Raw genomic sequence first — 18,562 nt, 5'->3', positions numbered from 1 at the left:
ATTTCCTTGCCAAAAAATATGACCAGAAAGTGACCAAAAAAGTACAAATTTGACAGAATATCTGAATATTGATAAACTTAAAGTAATTTTTCTGTCCTTTTAATGCAAAAATATCAGAAGTTTTTATGTTTTTATGCTTTCTAATCTGTGATGGTTTAAAGTTGCCAAATTCACACTTAGATTAATCAACATGATTAATTTTCAGTTGGATTTGAGACCAATAAGTACCTTTATTGCCCCTTCTCCTTTGTTGTTGCTGTTTTTGGGTGTGTGTGGCCTGGTATTATATTTGCACCCTGAACCACATACTCCTATTGAAGTTTGAAGGTAGAAGGGTTATGACATTGGCAAACTTGTTTCTCATTAAATCAGTGAAAAATGAATTTTATTAATAAAATAATTTCTCTACTTTATTTTTTTCTTGATGGTAGCAGGAAATAATACTACTATTTTTTTTGGCCTAAATATTAACCTTCATAAATTGTTAATGACTGAAAATAAACATGTAGAGGTAAATTGAATAAATATTTCAGAGTATGTATCCTTCAGATAGTTTACCTTCCCTTAATGTTGCATCTAAAAAAAAATTATACACACATGTATGCATGTTTTTGATAATGTGTTGTATATATCATTGTAGCTTTGTATACATGTTTTTGTTATGAGATGGAATAGGGCAAAAGTAGGCAGGATGACTGTCTGGCATATTTGGTGTTTGGTTAGTATAAAAATAAAAAATCCATAGAACAGATAGAGTGAAAAATAAGTCAAGTCAGAAACGACAACTGAAAAACCCATGCCAAAATACATAATCCTAGCCACAAAGATAATAAATTGTTGTTCTCTGAATTTGATGGGTCATTTTACTAATGATAATAGAAGTAAGCAATTTGGTTATTTGCAACTTTCAAAAGCCATCTTCACCTCGTTAAAATCACCATCAAGAAGATGGCGGTGATGTATTATTGAGACTCTTAAGCCAAATAGTCACCATTACTTAAAAAGCTATAAACTTTGGGGAGAAGCAGCAACTATCAGTGTATTCAAGTGTTTGGTTTGACTTCAGGTATAGCACAGTTCAACACACGTTTTAAAATTTTTTTTAATGTATTTTACTTTTCACTTTACCCTTTTCAAAAGGGGGAAAACTCAGAAAAACACAATGCCAAAATAAAAAGAGAAAACATTTTTTGAAGCTATAAATTAGGACTCAACTGTCACTGCAGTAGGGGAGTTAACTCGTTGCTCCACAACATTCTCACTAGATGTCACAGTCAAATCATTACGTTTGGACTTTTTGCTTGCTTTTTGTGGCTCATTTGCTGGGTTCATTTGGTGGTTAGCCTCCATAGCTTTCTTCTGTGCTCGTTGCTGCCGAGTGTTCTGAGCAACCGCACTCACATGCGGATGCAATTTTGAGATAGTACCTATAGCTTTTGTTCTGCCTTCACGAAATACCATTTTCATATCAGGTTTGAGATATTCTGGGTTTTTAATGAATCTAAATCTCACTATTGCTTTGTCACCTGTCCGTAAGTGATCTGTTGTCATGTGAATTATTGTAGCTGTCTGCCGAACACTCCCTACATGGACTAAAAATAGAAATAAATTCATTCATCAAATTTTAAGCACAAACTGGCTCAATGACAGGCAGAACATAGGAGTTTGCTAAACTGGAATATTCCAAACAATAATAATCCACTGCACTAGAGCACATGTGTCCACTTCAATATCTTGACAATAACTACACATTGACCCTAATTGGACTAACACACCCCCCCCCCCCCCACGAGCTTGTTGAACCCTGTACATTTGGGGACCAATGTGGACATATTCAAATTGAACAAAGTTTCTATGACACATTTGACACACTGTTTGTTGCCATTTCTAAAACACCCAACTGCAAAAAGCAATCAGTGCTATTTTTGGTTGACAACATTAAAACAGACTATGACTAATTCCTGAAAATATGATAATCTAAAACTCCATTAAGTTTCATAACAATCCTGCAAGATGTTGAGAAGGAGTTGTGGACAAAGCATCAGCCCAAGTCTTGCTGAAAAATGCTTAAATTCCAACAGCTGCCATTTCTATAAATTTTTGTCCTTACATAAATTCCTGATAATATGAACATCTCGTTATGGTAATCTAACACCCTATAAAGTTTCTTCAAAGTTATTGCATACCTCATTAGAGCTTTTAAAACCAATGGATCTGCCAGAGCCATGGACAAAAAAACTCTGTGATATTGTTTGCCTTAAATTACCTCTGGAATAAGGCTGTCAAATTGCAACAAATTAATCCTGATTAAGATAAATTATTTCAAAATAGGTAGTCTAAGGATAACATATGGTGTTTCCGTTCAAAATTACAATGATTAAATGTGTATGTTCTTGACATCCTCCATAAAACTTATTGTTTTACCTACAACTTCAAGGTTTTGCACATTAATCCCAAAATTCCAAATTAAAAAAAAATGATACATATTATCTCAAAAAAAAAATGAGATAGTTTTGAAAAAGGCCAACAATATCACTGTAAACTGTTTATAAAGCAATACAAGAAACCAGGAAAAAAGTACTGTTTATGAATTTAGATTGGTTCTGCATACATGAAAGTTTATAATCAGACACATTATCTATACCAGCAGGACCCTCTAATAAAAAAAGTAAGACAGTTCTGTGTCAATGAGCTTTTGATTTAAAGCAGGTCAACTTCCACATGCTATGCAGACCTGTTTATGCTACCCTAAGACCATGATACTTTGTATGCTCATCTATACAAAGCCAAACACTAAATTTTGAAGAAATCTATTCATTGAGAGCAGAGATTTATATTTCCTGCTATTCCATTCAGAAAAAGAGGCTCCCAGGAGCCTGAATCGCTCATCTGGTTAAATTTTGCCATTCAAAGGTAATAAATTTAACAAGGAGTTGTCCAACATTTTGACTTGAGAAGACTTTGGTAGGACTTATCACAAGGAACATTTCAGCAATTGAAAATATCTTTCTATTTATCATTCAAGGAAGACGTCAGCTGAAAACTGTAAAAAAAAAAAAAAAAACACCCAAAAAACTGTCATTTTTCACCTTTCAAGGGCAATAACTCTAACAAGGAGTGGTCTGACAACTTTGATCCCTAAAACTTTTGTTGGCCTTATAATAAAGATAATTTCAGCAATTGAAAGAATGTGGTTAAACCTAACTGTTTTGGAGATATAATATGTGAAAAACTACTGTCTGACCCTTATGTTCTACTTTTAGTAATGGCAGCTATGTTTTTTGACAGATAAAAAATCCCCATGTCAGTTCTATGCAGGATATCCAAAGGGATTCCATTGGTCAAGTAGTGTCAGAGGAAAATAGTTTTGAAAAATTGTTAATGAAGACAACGATGGATGTCAAGTGATGGCAATAGCTCACATGGCCTTTGGCCAGGTGAGCTACAAATGGCTAAGCCCCACAAAAAATGAAGTTGATATCAAACAGTGATAAAAATCACTTACAAAATATGCCCCACCTATAGACTAAATTTGAAGTCAATCCATCCATTGGAATAAAAAAATTTGGATGGACAGACAAAGTGATTTCTTTATAGCTAACAAAACAAGTGGGAGCATTATAATGCTTAAGCAATAAAATTTTTTAAACCAATTTTCCAGCCTGTAAAACTTTTTAATTGTGCTTCCTACATTTGTATCTATATTTTGCTAACTTAGAACCAAAAAAAAAGTGAGCTGATTTGTAATTTTGGTTGTGGTCTCTACTATAATAACCATACCCATTGCCTGATATCTGACACTTATTGTTGTTGGGTGATGTAGTACTAATACTTCGGACTCAAACTCCCAGCAGGCTTTAGGATCAATCTTTGGTGACACCATTACCATACCCTTTCGTATTGTTGATCTTTTGATCTGGAAATGGAAAAAGTCTTGTATGAATCACCAAAAACAAACCAAAACATTTCCTATCAGGAAATGGAAAATACATGTATTTGAAAAGAACTTATTTCACAAAGTCAACAAACAATAGAAATTGGCAAAATTAGAAGTTTATATGCCGTAAAAAAAATTCAACTGTAAAATCAAAATTTTAATAAATACAGAAAAAAAGCTGGCCTGGTCTAAAGATATTGTGTTTTGTCTGAATACAAGTCTAGTCTTTGTTAAGTTTCTTCTCAAATGCCATCCTTAGCACTGTGTTTTTTTTCACTTCAAACACAAACAACAAAGTGAAGTAATGCACAGCCCAATTGAGCATATTACAGATTTAATTACAATTTTTTCTGTTACATAAAAAACAAAATAACCCTATGTAACAGTTGATGATTTCTTGTTTATTTGATATTTACTATTTATTTAACTTATAAGTTTAAACAATCAGTCAAGGGGAGGTAACTCTAAATAATATAATTCATTTTCCTGCAACAGATGTTTTAACTTTAGGCCAGTCTGTTACATAAATAGTAAATCAATGATTTTAGGTCAATGATATTAGTGATTTTGTAAAAAAATGCCCAATTTTAAGTGTATAATGTAATTGTTCATGAATATAACAAAAGGATTAAATAGATTTTTGTCAGCAGATCTATCTGATTTCCATATGACAGCTTATCTCACCTTTTTTAAAGCAAATGACGCTGTTTGACCACCTCTGACTTCTTTAACTGGCATACGTTTCCGGTGAATACTTTTTACTGCTATTGGTTGGAAGTTACCAAGTGCATCAGGTCCCAGCAACAAGTTATCGTTAATTCTTATAGAACCTTGTAGTAAAGTACCTGAAACAACTGTTCCTACACCCTGCGAATAAGCAAGATTTTCAAAGTCATCTTTATATTACAGGTGATTATCAAATCATTTCCTTATACCAAGACATTTTGTATGATTAAACAGTAACAAATTCAATAATGAAGTTCTCAAGTGTATGGCAAACAGTTAACAGAAGTATGCTACAGACATGAAACATTGCAAAACTTTATGCATGCTCTGGTCTTACATAAAACACCTGCAAATATACTTCAATCAACAAATAAGCTTACGTTAGAAATGATGCTACTTATGTCAGATCATGTATATTTATTAACAGAACTAGATATGAAAAAAAGATTTAAAAAAAATTATGGATGAGCTGAAGATAATATTTTCTGGAAAAGTGATCTTTTTTTCCTACAATACCATGTGCTCTATTGTTTTGTTGAATGGAGGTAAACAGTCTCAAATTTCAGGTCTCAAATACAAGAATAAGACTTTTACTTCAATTATTCTTAAATATATGCTACAATTTCATTCATTTTAGTCAGTATAGGCTGGGTACCAACATTTTCATAATTATGATATATTTTTATTTTTTTAACATACTTTTCTTAACATTGTTGAAAACGTTGTATATTGTGACACGCCAGGAAAAGATTCAGTCTCCTTGGCTATATTAATTTGATCAATTAATGATAGAAACAAAAAAACAAAAAACAACGAAAAAGGCCACTTACTGGAACAGAAAAAGTATCATCTATCTGGAACTCAGCAGGAGCAGACGGCATACATTTTAATCTCGTTGACAACAAATTCATAAACATTTGTAGTAATTCTAAATTTTCTCCAGTAACATTTGAGACTTGGAATATTGGACACATTCTGTAAAGTAAAACCAATAGTACTATAGTAATAGAGCAGTAAGTATTGTGGTCAAGGATTCACATTGCCTATCGATCAGGGCAAATCAAATTTTGAAACAGGAAAATTATTCATGTCTCATTTTCCTTTTTCAAGTACAAAACATGATTTTCCAAAAACATTAGTTAAGTTTAGGAAGCAAAGTTAATTTTCATTTATAGCTTTACAATCAGAACCTTAACTTTTCAAAAATCCTTGATCACTGCATTATGTAATTCAGATTGTAATCCATGCATCTAAGGACACTTGGCAGTTTTTGAGGATTTTCATTTCCTGACATTTACCACAAGTGAATTTTTTGTGAGTGAAAGTTATTTATTTTGTTCAACTCTCTTTGGCAAGTACAAAACTGAAAGGATTTGTTTTGATGTGGGTGACACAAGTAAAAAGAGGGGAGGGGCTTTTATTATCTATAATAATTAGAAACCATACTAAGTATAGATCAACATCTTCCCATTTTGATTTGAACTCAACCTTACCTTTCAGAGGTAAAATTCATCGCTGAAACAACGACATCATCTTGGTTTTGGACTAGGACTGGAATTTTCCGACAACCAGGTGATTTGAGAATTCTTTGTAGTAATTTTAAGGTTTCCTGAAGGACGTTAGGTGGACACATGTCAATTTTGGTGACAACAACAAAGACAGGAACATTCAATGCCAGAGCTAATCCTAAATGTTCTTTGGTCATTCCTATGATACCAGCATTAGAACCAACCTGCAAAAAATATTGAATTCAATACCTTTCTTACAAATAAAGATGAATTTACAATGACCAATGAGGAAGTGGTAATCAATAATTTCAACAATACAGAAAAATAAAGAATTATAATAGGAAAACTATGACTCCATTTGCCACATCTAAGACTAGAAATATTTAAATTTGGAAATATACAAAGTATTACTTACCATTAACATAGCAAAATCTGGAGCATGCCCAGTCATGCCAAATACTGTTGTTTTTAAATATTTCTCGTGGCCTGCCAAATCAATAAAGGTTATGACCTACAAAAGATAATAATACAAATTCATAACAAAAAAGCTAATAACACATTAAAGGATATCCCACCACATTGAGCTGTAGAGTATACAAATAAAAAAATCAAAACAACAAATTACTGGGTGGGGAAACTTGAAAACTGAAATGGAATTGTGCTGAAAGAAAGAAGATTTGTGTTTTATAATACTTTTACACAGGCAAAATTATTTCACATGATTTTCACACGAATTTCACTTGATTTTCACCTGAATTGAGCAAATACTAAGTGACAGAGTTCATGTGAAATTTGGGTGAATGGAGCCATCATGTGAAATTCACACGAAATGTTCACATGAAATTCGTGTTTGGTGAATTTCACATGAAAATCATGTTAATTTCATGTGAATTTCCCATGAAGCTCGATTAACATGAATTTCACATGAAAAATATTTTTCTGTGTAAGAGTTGTGCAATGTTTAAAAAAAAATTCTTTGATTAGTCCTCAAGTTATCATCTTGGAACCATCATGGGTTTAGAAGGACACACACACAAACATATATCGTCTAAATCAAAGGTATCACATTATTCCTTGCCATTACATGGCAGTGAGTATAGTTTAAGAATGCTTCTTACCCACAAATATGAAGTGACTTAGATTCCTAAAATCATTATGGAGATTTTCAAAATAAAGGAACTTAGAAGTGGGCAGGCTCACACACCATACACAATTCCTGAATGCTGTGAATGAGAATTTGTTTGATACTGAGACCAGTTTTCTAGGGGTAAGGGTAATATTTAAACCTTTATTAAAAAAATCTTTCTTTTTGTGCACTCACTATGTAGGAAATTGAATTAACTATTGATTGATACCAAATTTGAAACGTTTTGGTGGAGCAATAACTTGTAGAGTCAAGTATATATGACACTCTTGAAAAAGTGGTTACAGACATCAAATGTACATATAATTAAAAATAATTCTTCAGTGAGATTCACAACCAATAATGAGTGACTGAAGGGTTTATAAGACATTTTTTCCAAAGGTATGCGAGAACTTTCAATAAACTTCATCAAGTTATAAATTGAACTACCTGTGAACTAATATCATCTAGTCTTTAGGAAAAAAAAAGACTGAAAAGGAAAGGAATATTCAAAGAAACAAGAATCAATACCTTCGCTGATTCTTCACAAATTTTAACCCAGTCTAAGTTTCCATGATCTGGCTTGTTCACAACTTTTCCAGTAGCGTCAAACCCAAGGATGTCATTACCAACACTGCTAGTTCTCCCTGATTCCATTTCATGTTTGTGTCGGAACAGTCTCTGACGAGCATGACCTCTACCATTGTCCAGTTCTCCATGTGTCAACACACCAAGTAAAGTACTTTTGCCTGCATCTACATTACCAACAACTGCAACTCTGTAATTAAAAATAAGACTTTTTGCATATTACCGTAAGAAATTGAACGAAAACTCTATAAAGTTAACCTCAATTTTAAAAGTGAGAAAGATTAATAGTTCTCATAGAGGCATGCCCACTGACTGAAATTCAATATATAAAAATAGGGCATCTATCGAGACATTAAATGATACCATCCCTGCCATGTTGCAAATTTTTTTTTTGGGAGGGGCTAAAAATTAATTAAAATAGCCATAACTATTACATAAATAGTCTGATCAAACTGAAAATCGAACTTGATCTATATTTTTTGGTTCACAATAACTAAAAAACTATAAAAAGTTTGAAAAAAGATCCTTTAATATCTTCTAAAGTTATTATCTGGACAGACAAGCAACTTTTTGTAGTGCATCACAAATACCTTGCCACTTCATGGAGCCGATTATAATGGTCTGAGCTCATGCCGAAATTATGCATGTACATGTAATATACATTTTTCTCATTTACATCCTAAACACATACAGTTCATTATCGTCACATATATGACATTTTTTTCTGATTTAAAATTCTAAGTTGAACTACGATAATATCCTGTCTTCATAATTTATTTTTATTTAGGCAAAATCTGATCATTATTTGAAATTAACATAGTTTTATCAATACAAAATGTATTAGCTCCACCCCCTGATTGGTTGTAAATTTGACTAAATACAAGTATACGATTGTATATGTAGCACTTTAACATTCATTCATTCATATATACCCCTAATTTTATAAGGAAGGCTTAAAAATAATTTGTCCTTTAAGTGTTACTGTCTTACCTAACTTCCATAAAGTCTGCAGGTTCAAGTTTTCTCCGCAATAAATACTCATGTATGTCACCATCAGCTTCTTTTTTTTCACGCAGAAGCACCATTTCTAGCGCTAGTGTCTGGGCAATCATTTTCAATGTTGCTGCACTCGCATGCAAATCTTCAGCACTGAGTCCTGGAGCCTCACCATCTAAAGACAAAAATATAAATACTTGTAGATAATTAGAATTTTTTATTTATTTTTTTTACAATATACTGAAAAATACTGCAGTGAAAACAATTTCCCAAACCTACATTTTTATTTGAAAGAATAATCAAGGGAACCAAGTTTATAGCAGTAATCAAAAGAATGTAATCCAGGGACAAAGACCAGACACGGAAAACAGATATACACAGCAAAGAACATGAAGTAACTAAAATCATACATACAAAGTAACAAAACCAAATGAGCAACTCAGATTCCACTAAAATAATTGGGAGCATGGACCAGGTGCACTGGTATGATAAGCATCCTCTGCTTTTCTAGAACCCACTGAGTTGCTCATAACAAGTCAAGTCTGGGGTAGACAAATGAGGAGAGATGACTTCAATCTTGTAGTAGCATAATCCTGTTCCAGAAGCCTATTTGTTAGAATTCTAGCGTGATACAAAAAGTCTGTGTAGTTTCGAACATACACTGAATTGCTTTTGTTTTCTGAAGTAAAAGTGAGAACTGAGAGGAAGGCTCTACAGCAACATGCATGTGCAAGTTAGCAGGGTGCAGAATAATGAGCACAAATTTATCTTAAAGAAGTTATATGTAATGTTAGGGAAAGAATGTAAAATAACACTAAGTGTCCCCAACAATTATTTTAAAATTTAACCTTTAAAATTCTAACTTAAATTGCATAAGTGTATTGCAAGTATTTTCAATGTTTATATAATGAGAAAATCACATAGCAATCAATGCCATCTATATTACTTTCATCCCAAACTTAGTTTTAAAGACAAACATTACTGAAATGTCAGAAATTTAGGTAAATGAACAAAAGCATTTGCAATGGAAAACACATATTTATATTATGAATATTCTAATAATTCATATATTTCAATGATAATTTTATTTCAAATAAATATGAATAGTCCACGTTCTCTGTTGACTAAGTACTACTTGTACATGTACATGTAACTATTTCCCATTTGCAGTTAAACCTCATACACGTCAAAAAGAAATGCTGTGCCTACTCCATTTTAGTCAAATAACAGTAGCAAAGTCATCTCTTTAACCAAAAATGTATTAAATATAGGTATTCTCAAAATGTTCTTAATTTTGAGGGTTAAAGGGTTGATTGTACTGTGCCCCTTTACTAGGGAATTTTGGTTAAAATAATAGCTCATGCTATTTGGAAAGGTAAAGTACACAAAGGAGCCACTCCTTTCTATCTTTTGCAAGCTAGAAAACTGCACTTTTAGACATACCTCCAGTTCCAATTTCGTAAATGGTTTCTCCATGTCCTTCTTCTATCCTGTCCTTAATAAGGTCACAAATGTATTCATACTCTTCATGGTTTGGACTGATTAAGCTTACCTGAAAGTACATGTAATGTAAACAACAAATACAATCCACTCATTAATATTTACATGTAAAAGAAGGATCCTCGAACTTTGTATAGTGTACTAATGTGCATATATGTTGAAATTAGTTTTAAATCTATGGCAATGAAAATAGTAATGGCTGACTTTCTATACATAATTCAGTGAAACCTGTCTAAAATGAACCTTAAATAATCTGAAAATCTGTCTTAAGTTTAATTTAAACTCAGACACTTTTAGATGTATTTTTGAGTCTTTGTAAATCCAACAAAAATCTCAGATAACAAAGGGAAATGTGCTTAACAACTCTTTTATTCAGGGCTTTAAGTCCCATAAGATGAAAGTGAAAAACTTGCTTGAAATCTATGAGTAACATTTAATGTACTTATCACTTATCAGACAATAAAATAATTGTAGTTACATGTGTAATTATAAATATGAACTTTACTGCTGCAACCCAGTCAACAACCTGAGCTACATGTACATGTACATAATCAAAGTTGTAAAACAATTCCAATTACCAAGGATTTCATTCCAGAAATATTTCCACTAGCTAAACAGCAATTCCATGAACTGAATCTTATTTCAATCAGTTATTTCTTTACTACACTAATGAAATTTTCTGAATCTTAGCAAGTATGTTTCCTCATATTCAATCACTGACTACCAGTCACTTCAAATTACAACAAATGAACTCTTACCAAAGAACTTCCTAATGCATGTACATGTACATTTGTACATGTATATTTCAATTAAAAAAGTCATAAACAATTACCTTAGAAGTAAGCGGGGAAGCATCAACTTCAACATCATTTGCTGGGGAGAATAGATTTCCTTCAACATCCTCTTCTTGTTCTCTTGGACTAGTACCAGGTGTCGGCATGTCCACAGCTGCCGCCATTTTGGTCAATTTAAATCGAAAATCTTGTGATTTCTTTTTGCTTCTTTTTATTGTACAGCAATATAAAATGATATGGTAATGGTTACAGTGTATGCTGGGGTTCCGTGCTGAATGTATGGGACTCTCTACATCAAAAACTCATCTTTAAAGAAAAGAAAAGGTACATTAGTGATTTGGTAATATTCACACATGTACATACATTTTAAGTGATGCAAAAGCCTTACTCAGGTTCTAAACTAGACATCAATGAGTAGGAGAAGTTTCAGTAAGTTCTGTGAAGAAAAAAAAAACAAAACGATACTGACATTTTTTATATTTTTGTCTTTGTAATAGTTAAACTATTACAAAAACTTCTCCCCGTCAAAAGACAAATGGACAAACGGAGAAGTGAGCACAAACAAAAATTTTTTGCTCATTTCACCCTCTAGAATAGGCCCTGTTCGATGTTCTCTCCATGCCGTTAAAGTGCTGCACTATTGATGTGAGTACTATGTTATCTTGCTACAAGCTCTGTGCTATATAATTTGTCAATTTGTGTACATGTATTGTGGGGATGTTCTTTCCATGCCCTTAAAGTGCTGCACTATTGATGTGAGTACTGTGTTATTTTGCTATTAGCCCTGTGCTATAAAATTTGTCAATTTGTGTACATGTATTGTGGGGATGTTCTTTCCATGCCCTTAAAGTGCTGCACTATCAATGTGAGTACTGTGTTATTTTGCTACAAGCCCTGTGCTATGAAATTTGTCAATTTGTGTATGTGTATTGTGGGGATAAAAAACCAATTTGACAGAAAGTCATGTGTTTCGAGGTCATTTACGGCATTCTTCAAAGTAACCAGCTTGACTGATAGCAGTTATTAAATCACCTCATGACCACTCGGGTGTCTGAAGCCAATTGATGACATTGCTGACAACTTAAAAAAAAAATTGACATGGTCTCAGTGTTCTCCCCAGGCCCTTAAACTTGTTTCACAGGAGAGAACGAAAAATCGGTTGACAAGAATTACTTACTGGCAAAAACTACTCATTGACCAGTATAACAACTGTATGCAAGGTTGGATTCAGTGTCTATTGACTTAACTTATTAAAGAACATATCAAATTCCCAAACAATATTTATTCCATCAGATACTTCCCAAACACTTGAAAGAGAAGGAAGTGGCTGTTGTTTGTTTATACATGTACTGCAATGTTGTGAATTTTCCTCCAATGTCTGGAGAACACAGTATTTTGGCAGGAAAATCATTTAGAAATAGAAAGTAAAATTCCAGAAGTCTAAAAATCGTACCATAGGTGTGAGGAAATATTATGGACTTTAGTTCTGATTTCAAGAATAAAAATTGGTTTCTTTCTTAAATTAACTCCATTTTAATAAAAACAGGCAATGTGTCACCTTCACAAGAATCATACTAAAGTATTTTTTTTACCAGATACATGTACATGTATGCTTGCCTCACTGATTAATGACTTCCTGAAAGAGTAATCAAAGGAACCAAGGTTATAGCGGTAATCAAAAGAATGTAATCCAGAGACAAAGACCAGACATGGAAAACAGACATATACAACAAAGAACATAAAGTAACTACAGACTGTAAAATCATACATACAAAGTAACAAAAACAAATGAGCAACTCAGACTACACTAAAAACTGGGGGCACGGAACCAGGTGATTAGCAAATTTCTGGCACTTTTCTAGCAACATATGTACATGCACCTGGTACATGTATTTTTAAATTTTAAATCCTAAATATATTGAAAGTTACAATGACTAGAAATGAAGAATGATCTTATTCAAAAGCAAGAATTTTGCATGTAAAATTTGTATTCATGGAGAACCCTGCATGGATGCATGTGTGTGTGTTTTGGAAGGAATGTTTATGAAGAATTATGTATCTTACTAATTTAAAGAAGATCTTTTCTATTTTTGTGTTACAATTATTACTGCAGTGTTGAAATATTTACCAATGAATAATTCATATAAACATAATTTGATAACAGCATATACATGTACATGTAATACATTTTGTATACACGAATCAATATTTGAAAATTATATAAAATACAATGCAGTACATTTTGACACATGCTCTTCTAATGTCCTGTCACACAAGCTGAATACAGCACTATCAAAAAATCCTGGAGAGAGCACTGCCTATTTTCTTCAAATTGAACATTCATAGTAATAATGCACATTATCTTAAAGTACATATGCAAAACGTACACTAGTGTACTACAATGTAAGTCATTATAACAAACATGTACACGTATCTTAAAGAAAATGACTTGAACTTAACCTGACATAAATCCCAGTGCTAACACATAGTTTTGAAATTATAATTTTATCCCTATCAACATGTGTAGATGAGGATGTACATGTACATGTATTGTTACAAACATTCAGATCAAATACATGTACCATACATTTAATGCACAACAGGAACTTATAAGGTTTCTTTTTTACATTTTCTTACAAATCATTTCAATAATTACATCCATTTGTGGAGATTAAATGATAATAGAGAACTAGAACAACTTCATCAACAATACTCGTACAGTGCAGTGCATGTACAAGTACAAGCAAATTTATCAATCACAGTTAAAAATATGGTGTATTCACATGTAAATTGTAAATGTATCCCGGTTTATAACTGCAGAAATACAATACAAAAATTGTCTCACCATGACAATTTGATACCACATAATTAAGCTACATGTACATGTATGAGAAACCAAACAATTATTCATGCATGTACCTGTATACAGTGGCATTGTACATGTAAGCACACATGTATTTTTTAGAATATCAGTCCATACTGACCTCATGTTTTGTTAAACCTGTATATCCAAATAAAGCTTACATATCTGTACTTACATTACATAACATTATATCATAAAGAAGTCCACATCATTCTGTATATTTTTGTACATGTCGAAAATCTGATTATACAACATTGAAGCTACTACTCACATAATATTTCAGGTAACCATTTGTAGCCCTGGAGAGGGAACTATCGCTTTAGCCCTCCGTTTGATCACATATCTCAATTACTTCACAAACATGACAAATGTACAGTTTGCAAACTTTTTGAAGAATTCGTTGAACATCTGGTGCTCGTACATTCAAATGCTGAATGCACAGAGCTGAAGGAAAATGCAATATTAACTGAACTACCCAGTGACGCAAACATAGTTATATAGCTGCTGATTTAATGCGCTGATGCAATATACCTGAAATGTGAACTTTGTAGTGGTTTTTATCCGTTTTTGAGAACAGCATTGCGCCACCATGTCATCATAATGGAGATTCTAAGTTGTGAACAACTTCGGTAAGAATAAGAATATCCGGAAAATAACAGTTGTATCTCTGATCGGTTTACCTATTTTAAAACATTTACCTCTTCCTTCTCTATAAATGGGTGTAGAAACCACACACAAAAATAAAAAAGAAATAGAAAGAAAATAAGATTAAGGAAAAAAAAAAAAACAACAACAACAACAACAAATTAACATTTCAAAGGCAACAGGGCTTATAAATGTATCTCTTACAAAAAAGTTGTAGTACAGATTCGACTCAATTAAACTTTTTAACCCTACAAAAAGATAAGTTAAAATTAAACATTTTCAATGTTGTGAAATAATTTTTTTTTTCTGTGTTTTTCTGTGTTTTTTTTTCAATAGCAGATGAATTATAATTTTTTTTCAGGAATTTGGCAATTTTTATTATTATTTGCCTATCAACTTTACAAAAGGAATAATTGGAAAATATTAAACATATTATATAAATATCAAGGGAGGGCATATGAAAGTATATCTTCAGTTCAATCAGATATTTTATTCTTGTTGAGTCCAAAATAAATATAATTAGATTTACATCCCCTCCCACTCCTAAAAATGACATTTTTAAAAATAAAATGGGACGGGAATTTCAAAATCAGGATTTTTCACATCCGTTTCTTGTATTTAGGCACTATAACATACAAATCTTTCAATTCTTGTTGACCAAAATAATGTTTCTTCTCTGATACTGATGTGGCTATGGATTTATAAGATGTCTATTCATCAAATAGCTAATATTAGGCTAGCAAATATCTGGTAAGAAGTGAAAAAAAAGAAAAATAAAATCCTCCTAACCACCCCATATTTTTGGTGAGGGTTGGATGAAATTTACTCGGCTTAAACACAACATGGCTTTGTCTGTAGTCAGGTATTGGACGAGGAGCTCTTTCATTTTTTCTAAACTATAACAGAGCACAAGAAAGTCTGGGAATCGTGCAGACCCGAAAGCTTTCCCTGCGATAGCACGAGAAAGTCGAGGACTCGTGTAGGCCGGGAAGCTTCCCCTGCAATAGCACAGGAAAGTCTGGGTCTAGTACAGTGAAGCAGCCCACGTCACAATCTATTATGCATGGCCAATCTAGATTTATCAATTGATATACATCTTACTTTTAGCAAAAGATCAAGAAGGCAAGAAACAATCGTAAATTCATGATTGTACATATATCTAATTAAAATGCTTGCAAACTTATATTGAAAATATTGAAAATGTATGTGCATTAAAAGGCGACTAAATAGTGCTCAAAATCCTGACCGGAGGGGCGGGGGGTTGCTAGGGCGCTCTGCCTACAGAGCAACTGGGTTGTGTGCTTCAGGTGGTGGAATGGGGTAACCCTGGCATTTTACATGCTAGGGTTGTTATGCTATAATACGGAAAGGTGCCACGTTCCTCGCAAGTTTAAATACCCTTCTGGTGTATTGTACCGGAGTGGGAACCATTGGGCATCGTCACAGAAGGCTAAATTGCCCGACCCTACTCACCTCTCCAAATCTCATTTTTCATTTAATCCTCATCTTATGTTCATTTTATCGTCTATTTCATGTTCATCGCCTGGATGTAGCTGAAATATTGTTGCTCGGGCGTTAAATCCCAAGAATCAATCAATCAATCAATCAATCAATCAATCAATCAATCAAAATGTATTTTCAAGGTTGATCTTTAAAACATCAGATGGAAATTTGGTACGGCTCTGGGTCTTTTCCGATCCTGATTCTCCATAGGGCTTTCATGAATTCATCCTTTGTGATTGGGCAAGTATCAACATCAAGGACTTCTCTAGGAGGTAGATAAGGAACATCTTGTATATCTTCTCCATTTAAAAATGGTCCGTCTAGATTTGTTCTTACATTGCCATCTTTGTCTTTCACTGGTTTAGATGTGTTGGTCTCTCTACCTGCCAGTTTGCATGTGATGTTATACACAGTTTTGGTGTCATTTTTGCCCATTGCATTCTTTGTTTTTGAAGCGAGCTCGTTGAAGTAGGTTCTTTTATCCTGTCTGGTCTTCCTCTTTACCTCTTTCCTAATGCGTATGTGTTCCCTCGTCAACCATTCTTTCGGCAATCTTGTCTTGACCTGGTCAGTTGTATCTTAACAGACCTACGCTTCTCAGTTGTCTCGATTGTATCGTCAAATAACCATGACTTGTATTCCTTCTTTGAGAATCTATGTTCTTCTTGGCATGTGGTGTTATATGTGAACTTTACTCTCTCCCATCGTTTGTCTACTACGCCTCTTCCTTATGTTCTACTTTCTGCTTCTAATCTAATCTTGTCTAGTTGCCCTGGCTATTTTGATCTTAAATTTAACCACCACAAGTTGATGATCGGGTGCTATGTCAGCACCTCGAAAAGCTCTAATGTGTGTTATGCTCTTTCTCCATCTCCAAGCGACTGTTATGTGGTCTATCTGGTTTCTTGTTTTCATTTCTTAAGATACCCAGATTGTTTTGTGCATATCATGTGAGGGAACGGGAATGTCGTACCTCCTATGACTAGATCGTTGTGGGAGCAAAGAGTTCACCATTTTCGTTGATGTTACAAATTCCTATCTCCCCTGTGATGAGTTCTCTCTCCTTGTTATCTTTGTAAACTTAGGCATTCATGTCGTCCATTACAATCAAGATGTCTTGTGGTGTTATTCAATGTAGCGTAGCTAGGAGCTGGGTGTAAAACTCCTCTTTGTCCTTTTCCTCTGCTACGTTGGCAGGAGCTTATCAATGAATGACTGCTACTTTTTGTATCTTTGACATTAATCTTGTTACGATAATTCTTTCCCTCACAGGATTCCATTCGATGAGTGATGATTTGGCCGTCTGGTTGAGTAAGATTATTACTCCATATTGATGGTTACCATCCTCGTTTGGTGGTCTAGAGTACAGTACAGTTTGCCCTGAAGATAGTATGACCGCTCCATATGATGTCCCTCTCATTTCGTCCCAAAATATCAAGGTTGTAGTGCTCCATGTGCATTTTTATTGCAGCCTGGGTAGCTTTTCCGGTTTCGTATAATGTCTGTACGTTCCAGCTCGCAATCTTGAGGCGGTCTTAAGAGAGGAAAGTTTCACCTGCTAGTGAGAAGAACAAGCTATATATTTTGCAGTCGAGTTACTTTTTAATGAATTAAACCTGTTGAGATTATGCATTAGGCACATTGGACTACTGTTAAGTCTTAAGTGTCATAAGGTTTCACCCTGTTCCATTTGGATTTAATTGCACTTTCTCTAAGAAATTAACTAAGGACTTAGATATAAGTAAATTTGAGTAGTTCATGTTCTTATTAGCAATGTTGAATAACATTTGAAGCTGATCAAAAGACCCACAATAAAGCCATCATCTCTGAACTAATTATGTTGTGCATGTTTAAAACTTTTCAACCATAAAGTAAATAAGTTCTTACGCTTGTATGTCGCATACGTCAGGACTATGAACTGTCCCCATTGCAGGCGCGGATCCAAGGACTGGCGTACCGGGCGGACGACCCCCCCCCCTAAGTCGGTAAGAAAAAAATATTCACTACAAGTTTCTCCCCATAATATATTTTGCCTTGCTTTGCACAGCATTTAATTCAATTAACGCCCCCCCCCCCCCAAAAAAAAAAAAAAAAAAAAAAACTCAAATCCTGGATCCACCCCTGAATTGCACATCATATAAAGAACTAATTCTAATAGAACTTATTCTAATATTAGAAGTAAGTTCTCATTGCTGAAAAGTATGTTAATAGCATATTCTTCTTTTTTCTTTTCAAGATCAGCGTTTTCAGTCGCCTTAATTAGTTAAATCACTGAACATGCTTGTATACATGCTCGTCATGACATAAGAACATAGGAATTTGTTGTCATATAGAAACTGTAAAACTTCCGAACTGTCTTGAACATAAGTTCCTTGGTTT

At 33.5% G+C, this 18,562-nt stretch overlaps 1 protein-coding gene across 2 annotated transcripts; it reads right to left on the bottom strand.

Moving 5' to 3' along the window:
• Nucleotides 1-1,088: 1,088 nt before the first annotated feature.
• Nucleotides 1,089-14,660, bottom strand: LOC148619507 (GTP-binding protein 1-like). Of its 2 annotated transcripts, none has more exons than XM_088579473.1 (11): nucleotides 14,567-14,660; nucleotides 11,211-11,478; nucleotides 10,322-10,430; nucleotides 8,873-9,053; nucleotides 7,826-8,072; nucleotides 6,587-6,682; nucleotides 6,157-6,395; nucleotides 5,494-5,638; nucleotides 4,622-4,804; nucleotides 3,781-3,916; nucleotides 1,089-1,592 (listed from the first exon to the last, which is right to left on the bottom strand). In XM_088579473.1, the coding sequence occupies exons 2-11, from the start codon at nucleotides 11,334-11,336 to the stop codon at nucleotides 1,204-1,206; spliced, it is 1,851 nt and encodes a 616-aa protein (XP_088435599.1). In that variant the 5' UTR covers nucleotides 11,337-11,478; nucleotides 14,567-14,660; the 3' UTR covers nucleotides 1,089-1,203. The 2 variants fall into 2 exon arrangements, with proteins under 2 accessions (XP_088435599.1, XP_088435598.1); XM_088579472.1 differs by lacking the exon at nucleotides 14,567-14,660 and adding an exon at nucleotides 14,307-14,538.
• Between the last annotated feature and the right edge of the window lie 3,902 nt (nucleotides 14,661-18,562).

Source organism: Perna viridis, chromosome 4 (assembly GCF_037379345.1).
Source record: "Perna viridis isolate PV_CMFRI_1.1 ecotype Kerala chromosome 4, ASM3737934v1, whole genome shotgun sequence".
Taxonomy (NCBI): Eukaryota; Metazoa; Mollusca; class Bivalvia; order Mytilida; family Mytilidae; genus Perna; species Perna viridis.
This window is presented reverse-complemented; position numbering and strand designations above follow the sequence as displayed.

Excerpts from the sequence above, each read along its gene's own strand:
- LOC148619507 (XM_088579473.1), bottom strand. The coding sequence starts at position 11,336 with ATGGCGGCAGCTGTGGACATGCCGACACCTGGTACTAGTCCAAGAGAA. Across the intron at positions 9,054-10,321 it reads TTACGAAATTGGAACTGGAG|ATGGTGAGGCTCCAGGACTC; the intron begins GTATGTCTAAAA and ends TTTTGTCTTTAG. Across the intron at positions 5,639-6,156 it reads ATGAATTTTACCTCTGAAAG|AATGTGTCCAATATTCCAAG; the intron begins GTAAGGTTGAGT and ends TTTACTTTACAG.